Source organism: Oxyura jamaicensis, assembly GCF_011077185.1.
Source record: "Oxyura jamaicensis isolate SHBP4307 breed ruddy duck chromosome 22 unlocalized genomic scaffold, BPBGC_Ojam_1.0 oxy22_random_OJ189, whole genome shotgun sequence".
Taxonomy (NCBI): domain Eukaryota; kingdom Metazoa; phylum Chordata; class Aves; order Anseriformes; family Anatidae; genus Oxyura; species Oxyura jamaicensis.
This window is the reverse complement of record NW_023304586.1, coordinates 10,886-21,454: the sequence shown is the minus strand read 5'-3', so window position 1 is coordinate 21,454 and position 10,569 is coordinate 10,886. Positions and strand designations below refer to the sequence as shown.

General features: G+C 71.9%; 2 protein-coding genes across 2 annotated transcripts; one reads left to right on the top strand and one right to left on the bottom strand.

Annotated features, from left to right (window-relative positions):
• The first annotated feature begins 72 nt into the window (after window positions 1–72).
• POLD2 (DNA polymerase delta 2, accessory subunit) lies at window positions 73–2,431 on the top strand. The gene is made up of 9 exons (XM_035312826.1): window positions 73–262; window positions 560–683; window positions 755–869; window positions 985–1,183; window positions 1,269–1,349; window positions 1,461–1,618; window positions 1,730–1,857; window positions 1,968–2,069; window positions 2,150–2,431. The coding sequence occupies exons 1-9, from the start codon at window positions 221–223 to the stop codon at window positions 2,305–2,307; spliced, it is 1,107 nt and encodes a 368-aa protein (XP_035168717.1). The 5' UTR covers window positions 73–220; the 3' UTR covers window positions 2,308–2,431.
• On the bottom strand, window positions 2,398–9,827 carry AEBP1 (AE binding protein 1). The gene is given in 20 exon segments (XM_035312827.1): window positions 2,398–3,355; window positions 3,430–3,529; window positions 3,615–3,754; window positions 3,841–4,180; window positions 4,255–4,434; window positions 4,563–4,812; window positions 4,815–5,002; window positions 5,080–5,164; window positions 5,253–5,392; window positions 5,477–5,586; window positions 5,675–5,749; window positions 5,831–5,911; window positions 6,003–6,092; window positions 6,203–6,292; window positions 6,905–6,994; window positions 7,124–7,195; window positions 7,853–7,924; window positions 8,157–8,660; window positions 8,871–9,191; window positions 9,194–9,827. Coding segments are annotated over 20 exon segments (4,008 nt in total). The 5' UTR covers window positions 9,720–9,827; the 3' UTR covers window positions 2,398–2,801.
• Window positions 9,828–10,569: the final 742 nt, after the last annotated feature.

The window sequence follows — 10,569 nt, the reverse complement described above, 5'->3', positions numbered from 1 at the left end:
GGCCCCCTTCGGTTGTTCCCGCTGAAGCAGGCCGAGCGGTTCGCTTTAGGGTGGATTTAGGGAATGTTTTTTGGGGGGGAAAAGGGGAAATGGCGTGAGCGGGGCCCCGGCGCTGAGCCCCCCCCCCCCCGTCCCCGCAGGCAGCGGCGTGGCGCTGAGGAAGCTGTGCGAGCTGCGGGCGGGCGAGCGCTGCTGCGTGGTGGGGACGCTCTTCAAGGCCATGCAGCTGCAGCCCTCCATCCTGCAGGAGATCAGCGAGGAGGTAACGGCGGGCGCTGTACCCCGGGGAGGGGGACGCGGGGGGGGGGGCTCGTGGGGCCCGGCTGGCCCCGGCGGCGCGGCCGCTTCTCCCTCCCTGGCTGCGCCGCTTCCTCCTTGGCCGACGGCCGCACCGCTGCTGGCGTCGCGGGGAAGCGCTAAGTGGAAACAGCCCCGGCCGGCACGCAGCTGGCGAGCGGCCCCGAGGGCGGCCGGGCCTCCTCCGGGGGCTGCGCCCGCCTGCCCGGACCCCCCCCCAAAAAAAAACCCTCCCCGGGGGGTCCTGCCCTCGTCCCCGCAGCACAACCTGGTGCCCCAGCCGCCCCTGCCCAAGTACGTGCACCCCTCGGACGAGCTGATCCTGGAGGACGAGCTGCAGCGCATCAAGCTGGCGGGGAACATCGAGGTGTCCAAGCTGGTGACAGGTAGGGGACAGCGGCCGGGCGGCCTCGGCTCCGCCGGCACCGCCGGGGCTGAGGGGCCGCGCTCGCCGCAGGCACCATCCTCGCCGTGTACGGCAGCGAGCAGGAGGACGGCGGGTTCCTGGTGGAGGAGCTCTGCTTCGCTGAGCTGCCCCAGCCCCTGCCCTGGGCGGGCCCCAGCTCGGACAGGTGAGTCCCCGCCGCGTCCCCGCCGCGTCCCCGCCGCGTCCCCGCCGCGTCCCACAGCCCTGGGGACCAGCGGAGGCTGGCCGCCACCCCCACCGCCCGCCCTCTCTTCGCCCAGGTTCGTGCTGCTGGCCTCGGGGCTGGGGCTGGGCAGCGGCAGCGGCGAGTCCCTGCTGGGCACCCAGCTGCTGGTGGACGCGGTGACGGGGCAGCTGGGCGCCGAGGGCCAGCAGAGCTGCGCCGCGCTCATCTCCCGCGTCATCCTGGCGGGGAACCTGCTGAGCCAGAGCACGCAGAGCCGAGACAGCCTCCACAAGGTGGGGGGGGGGGAGGTTAAAGGCGGGGCACGGGGACGGGGGGCACGGAGGGGCCGCGCTCCTCACCGCCTCCCCGCTGCCGCAGGCCCGGTACTTGACGAGGAAGACGCAGGCGGCGAGCGTGGAAGCCGTGAAGATGCTGGACGAGATCCTGCTGCAGCTCTGTGTGAGTGCCCAGGGCCCGGGAGCAGGGGTGGGAGAGCGGCTCCCAGAGCCCCTCGGCGGGGGGCGGCGGGCGGCGGTGTCCCCCCCCCGCAGCCCCCGCTGTGCCCCGCAGACCTCCGTGCCCGTGGACGTGATGCCCGGGGAGTTCGACCCCACCAACTACACGCTGCCGCAGCAGCCACTGCACCACTGCATGCTGCCCCTCGCCAGCTCCTACTCCACGCTGCAGCTGGTCACCAACCCCTACCAGGCCGACGTGGACGGCGTCAGGTGGGGACCGAACGTGCCAGCAGGGCTGTGACAGCCGCTGGTGACGGGGGGGGGGGTTGGGGACAAGTGGCACCGAGCACGGAGCTGCCCCTTCCTTCCCCCACAACGCAGGTTTTTGGGGACGTCGGGGCAAAACATCAGCGACATCTTCAAGTACAGCAGCATGGACGACTACCTGGAGATCCTGGAGTGGACGCTGCGGGCAGGACACATCAGCCCCACGGCCCCGGACACGCTGGGTAAGGGGGGGGGGCACCGCTGTGCTGCCCCGAGGAGGGGGCTGCGGGGCTCCGAGCGTCCCGCAGGGGGCTGCGGGGACGGGTTCCCCTCCTCACCTCCACCCCCGCAGGCTGCTACCCCTTCTACAAGTCGGATCCCTTCATCCTCACCGACTGCCCCCACGTCTATTTCTGCGGCAGCGCGCCCCGCTTCCAGTCCAAGGTGATCACGGGTGAGTCCCGGCCCCGTCCGGCCCCCTCCTCGCTCGCGGCCGCGCCGGGGCTGGCGCCTGACGCCCGCCTGTCCCCGCAGGGGACGAGGGGCAGCGGGTCCTGCTGGTGGCGGTGCCCGCCTTCAGCACCACGCAGACCGCCTGCCTCGTCAACCTGCGCGACCTCAGCTGCCAGCCCATCAGCTTCTCCGGCTTCGGGGCCGAGGACGATGACGGGGACATGGAGGTCGGGCAGTGACGGCGCGGCACGGACTCTGTCACCGCACGGAGCCGCGGAGCTGCCGCGGTGCGGGGCCAGCGGCCGCCGGGAGAAGCGACGCGGCGCTGCTACCAATACAGCTTGGTTTATTCGTGTAACAAAACCGCGTGGAGGGGACTGGGGCCGGCGCCGCGAGGGCCCTGCCCTGGGGAGCGCGACCGCCCCGGCCGAGCCGCGGTGCCGGGGACCCGGGATGCGTCCTCCTCGCCCGGCTGCGGTGGCACCGCCGGGTCCCTGGGGCCGGGGCCGTGCGTCCTCGCCTGAGCCCAGCCCGGGGGACGCGCTGCAGCTGCCGGCCTTCGGGGCAGGCGTCAGGGTGGCGTGGCCGTGGTCCTGGCAAGCGAGGCGGGTGGGAGCTGCAGCCTGCCCGGCGCGGGCGAGGAGCGCTGCGGAAGCAGGTGATGGCGCCTGCAGCGGGCGAAACTCGACCGAGCGCGAGCGCCTGGAGGCAGGAGCGAGGGGACGGGCGTCCCCTAGTCGCCAAAGTTCACGGTGTAGGTCTCGGCCGTGGTGAAGGGCTGCTCCGTCCCCGTGCCCACCTCCCAAGCCTCCGTCTCCGTCACCAGCTCGGTCACCACCTCCGTTTCGGTCTCCATCTCCCAGGTGCCGGCGGTGGGAGGCTCCTGGCTCCAGGGCGCGTAGGTGGTGCTGCTGAAGGGGCCGGGCAGGGCCGTGGTGGGCGCCGGGGGGGCCGTGGGGGCGTGGGCGGTGGTGGTGGCGTTGAGGCGCCGCAGCCTCATCTGCTGCCGGAGCCGCATGCGGTGCCGCAGGCGCTGGCGCAGCCACAGGCGCTCGCGGGGCGTCATGGGGCGCCCGGGCACGATGCGGCGGATGGGCCGGTTCCCGTTCATGGCCATGATCTCGCGGATGCGCTTCCAGTTGGAGCGCGACAGCACGAAGTTGCACTGGGTGGCCCCGATGTCGTAGAAGACGCTGCAGGTCTTGACGCTGGGGTTGTAGCCCTCGGCCCGGGCCGACACGCGGTACTCGCCCGGGTTCAGGATGCGCCAGTAGTCCCCGCCGCTGGCTGCGGACGGCGAGGGGAGGTGAGGGGGCTGCGGAGCGGGGCCGCGGTGCCCTCGCGTCCCCCCGGCTCCCTACCTGTCTTGACGTTGTGCTTGATGCCCCCCACCACGATGGTGGCGTTGGCGATGGGCTCTCCCTGCTGGTCCGTCACCAGGCCCTTGATGCCCCGGTGAACCTGCGCGGAGGAAGGGGGCGAGGGGAGCGCGTGGGGCCGGCGGGGTGGCCACCAGCTCCCGGCACGCGCGCGACCCCGCGCCTACCTGCTCCATGAAGGTGAGCAGCGACTCCTTGTTGTTCTCCCACTCCTGCTGCAGCTCGCTCTCGTGCGGGAACTTGTCGCAGCCCAGGTAGATGGAGAGCTCCAGGCAGTTGGTGTGCAGGTAGCTGAAGTCGTTCATGCCTGCCGAAAGACCAACCGAGGGCCGGTTGGCGCGCGGTCACCCTCGCCCGCCCGGCGGCTCGCTGGCACGGCCCGGCCCCACTTACTGCCGGCCCGGGGGTGCCACTTGGCCCCCTGCACGATGCCCATGGAGTCGGTCATGTCCTGCGTGTGGCAGCCCCCGCGGAAGGTCTCGGTCATGGTGAGGTGGGCCGAGGCGTAGGAGATGGCGAGCCAGCGGAAGATGGCGTGGTCGGGCGTCTCGTGCACCCCGGGGTTGTCGTCCTCGTAGTCGTCCGGCGGGCGCGGGGCGGCCGGCGTCTCGCTGGGGGGCCGGGCCGCGTCGAAGGGGTAGGACACCAGCTTCTCCCCGCCCTGCAGGTTGGCTCCCAGCACGAAGGGGTTCTTCTCCATCCAGGCCATGACGGCCCGCGTCTCCACCGCCACCTGGACAGAGGCGGTGTGACGCCCGGCCCCTCGCCCGCTGCCGCCACCCACCCCGCCGGGCGCCCCCCGCTCACCGTGGCGTCCTCCTCCAGGTAGTGCTGCGGGACGGGGATGTGGTGGCTGGGGAAGCGGTGCGGCACCAGCTTCCGCTCCTCGGCCGCCCACAGCGGCGAGGCCAGGTCGGGGAAGTTCTCAAAGAGGTCGTAGCCCTCCTCCGTCCAGTGGCCCAGCGCCCAGTTGCCCAGCTCGGAGCCCTGCGGGTGGCGGGGAGCGGCGGTGAGCCCCCGGTGGTGCCGACGTCCCCGCTGCCACCCCGGTGCCGTCCCCGCTGCCACCCCGGTGCCGTCCCCGCTGCCACCCCGGTGCCGTCCCCGCTGCTCACCGCCTCGCGGGCCAGCTCGTAGCCGTCGGGGTTGAGGGAGGGCACGAGGTGGATGCGGGTTTCGGTCACCAGGCTCCGCACGCGGGGGTTGCCGTCCTGGTACTCCTTGCAGAGGAACTGCATCAGCAGCAGCAGCAGCTCCCGGCCCAGCACCTCGTTCCCGTGCAGCCCCGCCGTGTACCTGAACTCGGGCTCGCCTGCGGGATGAGCATCGGCACGGCACGGCCGTCCCCGTCCCCAGTCCCCCCCCGCCCCCCCCCCCCCCCCCCCCCCCCCCCCGCCACCCCCCTCTTACTGGAGAGGGGACAGCCCAGGACCTCCAGGCGCAGGCAGAGGCTCCCGTTCCACGTCTGCGGGTAGATGCGGATGTAGCGAGCCACCACGGGCTCGGGGAACTCGGTCAGCACCGGCGTGTCCTTGTCCACGTTGCCGTAAAACATCTGGGGAGGGGACAGGTGGGGGTGGCGGCGGGTCCCCAGTGCCACCCGCCCCCATCCAGCCCCCCCTCGCCGCGCACCATCTCCTCGTAGCCGTTGGTGTACATCGTCCAGCTCTGGCTGTCGTTGCTGAAGCCCACGTAGAATTTGGTGACAAAGTCCTCGCTGCGGGAGGAAGGGGACGTCGCGTGGGGGTGGCTGTCACCCCCACCGCCCTGGGGGCCACCCCCCCATCCTGTCCCCGTCCCCCTACTGGATCTGGGAGTCGCGTCCTTGGGTGATGACGCCGGTGAACTTGGTGGTGCGGCGCGTGTCCACCTCCAGCCAGTGCGCCCGGTTGTCGTCCTCGGCACACCACGCGCCGTCGAAGAAATCGTCCTCGTTGGCGCCCGCCTGGGGACAGCGAGGGGACAGCGGGGGTGGCGCGGGGACGAGGACGGGGATGGGGCCAGGGACGGGGAGGGGAACGGTGCCCACCTGCATGTTGAGGCGCCCGCGCTGCGCGCCCAGCCCGTGGCGCAGCATGGAGGAGGCCAGGATCTGGTCGTCCTCGATGCGGTGGGACTCCAGCCCGATGGGGGGGCACTCTGGGGGCAGGGGACATGGCACAGTGTCAGTGTCCCCTCCCCAGCACGGTGACCGCTTCCCCCTGTCCCCAGGGACGGGGACACTCACTTGTCTTCTCCTCCGGCGGCGCCCACTCGTCCTCATCCGTCTCCCACTTCTTCCCCCCTGGTTTTTTGGGTTTCCCTGGAAAAAGGGGGCGAGGTGAGGGGGCAGAGCCGGGGTGTGGGGGGGGACGCAGGGCGGGGAGCCCCCACCCACACCCACCTTTGCGGTCCCGGCCTTTCTCCTCTGCCCAGGTCTCCTCCTCCTCCTCCTTGCTGCTGCCGCCGCCTTTCTTGGGCTTCCCTGGCAGGGGAGAGCGGCCGTCGGGGACGGGGACAGGGACGGGGACAGGGACGGGGATGGGGCTGTGCCGTGCCACCCCCCAGCCTCTCACAGGGTTTCAGTTTCTCCTCGTCCGTCTCCATCTCCTCCTCTTTCTCCGGCTGCTTCTTGGGTTTGGGCGGCGGGGGCAGCCCGTACTCCACTGCGGGGTGGGAACAGGGCTGGGGCGCCCCTTTGGGACCTGGGGGGCAGCCCACGGGGCCCCCACCAGGGGCAGGGACGCCCCCGGTCCCCCCCCGCCTCGTCACTCACGGTCATCGTAGTCGGGTCGCTCGAAGCCCTCCTCGTAGTCCCCCTCGGTCACGGGGGCGGGCAGCGGTGCGGGGGGCTCCTCCGGCTTGGCTGGGGGTGGCAAAAGGGTTTGGGGGTGCCCCTGTGGGGTCCTTCATGCCTCTGTGGGGTCGCTGCATCCTTTTGGGGTCTCCAGTGCGTCCGTAGGGTTCCCCATGCCCCTGTGGGCTCCTCTCTGTCCCCTGTAGCTCCCGTGAGGTCCCCAAGCCCCTTTTGCAGCCCCCATGGCCCTGAATGAGCCCCCGTGTCCCCAAGGGATCCCTGGAGCCCCCACGGGGTCCCCGTGTCCCCAAGGGATCCCTGGAGCCCCCACGGGGTCCCCGTGTCCCCAAGGGATCCCTGGAGCCCCCACGGGGTCCCCATGTCCCCACAGGATCCCTGGAGCCCCCACGGGGTCCCTGTGTCCCCAAAGGATCCTTGGAGCCCCCACGGGGTCCCCATGTCCCCACAGGATCCCTGGAGCCCCTGTGGAGTTCCCATGCCCCTACGGGGTCCCCGTGTCCCCACGGTGTCCCCTGCACCCCTCACGTTCTCCTCATCCATCCCTGGTGTCCCCATGCCCGCCCCAGCCCTGGGCTGCCCCAAAAGGATGCTGCCCCCCACCCGGTGCTGGGGACCCCCCCCGCCCGCCAGCCCCCCCTGTCCCCCTGTCACCGCACTGACGTGGCGGCGTCTCCGGCTGGGGCCAGACCCGCTCGGGTTTCTTCCTGCTCGGGGGCTTGCGGGGTTTCTGCTGCCGCCGGATGTATTCGACTGGGAACGAGGGGGGGGCAAATGAGTGCAGGGCTGCGAGGCGGAGGGGAAGGGGGGACACATCTGTGTGTCCCCCCCCAGCCATCCCAGGGGACCCCATCGGTCCCCGCCCGCCCCCCGGCACCGTACAGTCCTCGTAGTCCTCCCGCTCCAGCTGCTCGTTGTAGTCCAGCGTCGGCGGCTCCGGCTCCACGGGGACCTCTGCGGGGGGGACACGTGGGGCTGGGACACGGGGAGGTGGCACCGGGACACGGGGAGGTGGTGACAGGACATGGGGAGGTGGCACCGGGATCACAGGGGTGGCACTGGGACATGGGGAGGTGGTGATAGGACATGGGGAGGTGGCACCGGGATCACAGGGGTGGCACTGGGACATGGGGAGGTGGTGATAGGACATGGGGAGGTGGCATGGGGACGCAAGGAGGTGGCACCAAGGCAAGGCGAGGTGGCACCAGGACACAGGGAGGTGGCACAGGGATGCCAGGGGTGGTACTAGGATGCAGGGAGGTGGCACCAGAGCACAGAGAGGTGGCACGGGGGAACGGGATGGCACTAGGGACACAGGGAGGTGGCACCGAGGATCAGGGGTGGCACTGGGATGGAAGGAGGTGGCACCAGAGGGGTGGCAAAGGGAGGCAGGGAGGTGGCACTGGGACACAGCAAGAGGACACGGGGGATCGGGGGGTGGCACTGGGATGCCGGGAGGTGGCAGCAGGTCACTGGGAGATGACACGGGGGACCAGGAGGTGGCACTGGGGACACGGGGGATCAGGTGCCTGGGGGCACCAGGGATCAGGGGGCGGCACTGGGATGCCGGGAGGTGGCACTGGGACGCAGGGGGTGGCCTCGGGCTCTCACCAGCCTCGGGAGCAGGGCGCCAGTCCTCCCCGCCCAGCTCCCAGCGCTCCGTCGGCAGCTCCTCCAGCCCGCCTGGGGACAGGGACACGCAGAGGGGTGGCAGCGCTGGCGTCCCCAGCCCACCCCCAGCCCACCCCCCAGCAAGGGGACCCTGGGGAGGGAGGAGACGGGAGACAAGGGGCAGGACAGGGGTGGCCCTGGCCACACCGTGCACCCCCCCGGGGACAAAGGAGCAGGCAAACCGAGGGGACGCAGGTGACAAGCGCTCAGCACAGGACGGACCCCCCAGTGTCCCCACACTCACCTCGGTCTCTGCCATCCTCCTCCTCCTCCTCCGGGACCCGTGGCTGCCCTGGGGACAGGGACGTCCCCTCTCTGTCCTCACCCCGCGGGGGGTGCAGGACTACGGGGGGCTCCCAGGGGGTGTCCGGCGGCTCCGGTGGCCTCGTGCCCGAGGGTTTCTTGGTGGCCTTGGGTGGCTTCTCCTTGGGTGGCTTCTCCTTGGGCTTCTTGGAGCCTTTAGGGGGTTTCTCAGAGCCTTTGGGGGGTTTCTCGGAGCCTTTGGGGGGTTTCTCAGAGCCTTTGGGGGGTTTCTCAGAGCCTTTCGGGGGCTTCTCCTTGGGCTTCTTGGGGGGCTTGTCCCTGTCATTGCTCTTGTCCCTGCTCTTGTCCCGGTCCTTGTCCCTGTCCCTGTCCTTGTCCTTCTTGGAGCCCCGCGCTCTCTCCTTGGGCTTCTTGGTGGGTTTGGGGGCTTTGTCCTTCCGGGCCTTCTTGGGCGCCTCGGGCTCCGGCAGCCGCTCCGGGGGGTCTGGGGGGGGTCGGGTCTGGTCGGGTCGGGGGGGGGGGTGGGGGCCCCCCCCCCCCCCCCCCCCCCCCCCCGCCCCCCCCCACCCAGCACTCCCCAGCTCAGCACCCCGAACCCAGCACCCCCCGGTGCCCCCCATCACTGCTCCCCCCCCTACCCCCCCCATCCCACTCCCTGCCGGTACCGGGCAGCCCCCAGCAGTCCCCCCCTCACCGGTGCCCAGCCCGGTGCCGGTGCCCGGCTCGGTGGCGAAGCCTGGCTCGGTGCCGTCCCCGTCGCCGTCGCCGTCGCCGTCCCGGTCCCCGTCGGGCCCGAGGAAGCCCCTGAGGAACGCCTCGATCTCGGCGTCGGTGAGAGCGGGCGCGGCGGGGCCCGGGGCGGCCCCGGGGAGCGGCAGCAGCAGCGCGGCCGCCAGCAGGAGGCAGGAGCGGGGCGGCCCCGCCAGCGCCATCGCCGCCGCCGCCGAGCACCGGCACGGCCCGGCCCGGCCCCGCCGAGCACCGGGGGAGGGCAGGGGAGGGGCGGGGGCGGGCCGGGGGCGGCACCGGGCGGGGGTTTGGGGAGGGGGGGGGGGGACACGGGAACGGGACCGGCACCGCGTTGGCACCGCGTTGGCACGGCGCGGGGATGGCGCGGCGCCGGCACCGCCTTGGCATCACCTTGGCACGGGAACGGCACCGGCACCGCGTTGGCACGGTATGGCACGGCACGGCACGGCACTTCATTGGCACCACCCGGCCCTGGCACCTCGTTGGCACCGCGTTGGCACAGCACTGGCACCGCATGGCACCGGTACTGGCACTGTGTTGGCATCACGTAGGCACGGGAACGGCACTGGCAGCGCATTGGCACGGGACAGCACGGCACTTCATTGGCACCACACAGCACCGGCACCTCGTTGGCACTGAGTTGGCACCGCATCGGCACGGCGCTGGCACTGCGTGGCACCGGCACTGGCACTGCGTGGGAATGGCACTGCTTTGGCACCGTACGGCACCAGCACCGGCACCGTACTGGCACCTCCTGGCACCACAGCCGGCACTCGCGCTGTTGGCACGGCATGGCACCAGCACCACGCAGGAACCGTGCTGCACCGGCACCGGCACCGGCACCGCGTAGGACCAGCACCGCTTAGCACTGGCACTGCATCAGCACCAGCTCTGCACGGGAACCAGCGCGGCACTGGCACGGGACCCAGCACCGGCACCGCGTGCACCGCACAGGCACGGCACGGCCACGCCAGGGCCACCGAGCGTGCGGCACCGGGTTGGCCCCATCAACCAGAGCCACTTCGGACGGGCCTCACGGCGCCGCGTGCCCTGCATCGGCCCAGCACCGCGCCAGGCCCCGGCAGGATCCCGCAGGCTCCCCGGGCCCCGCGGTGGCCGGGCTGGGCCACGTGGCCGGGCTGAGCCCCGCGCTCGGCACACGTGTGGCCCCCGGCCCGGCCGTGAGTCACCAACCAGACACGCTGCGGCGGGGGCGGCTGGTGGGGGGGGGGGCTGCCCTGCGGCAACCAGGGCTGCCCAGTGCCGCCCAGTGCCGCCCAGTGCTGCCCAGTGCCTCCCAGTGCTGTCCCACTCCAGTGCAGCACCCCCTCCCCATTAAGCTCCCTCCGCAATTTAGCTCCCCCCCATGCAGACCCCCCCATATAGCCCTCCCAGTGTGGCCCCCCCGCCCCCCCCCCCCCCCCCAGTACAACCCCCCACTATGCCACTATGCTCTCCCAGTAGAGCCCCCGTGCAGCTCCCAGTACAGCCCCCCCCCAACCAGTTCTCAGTACAGCCCCTCCCAGTACACCCTCCCAGTACAACCTCCCCATTTCCCAGTGCAACCTACTTCCATACAGCCCCCCCACCAGTACAGCTCCCACTAGGCTCCCCAGTTCCCAGTACAGCCCCCCCCCCCCCCC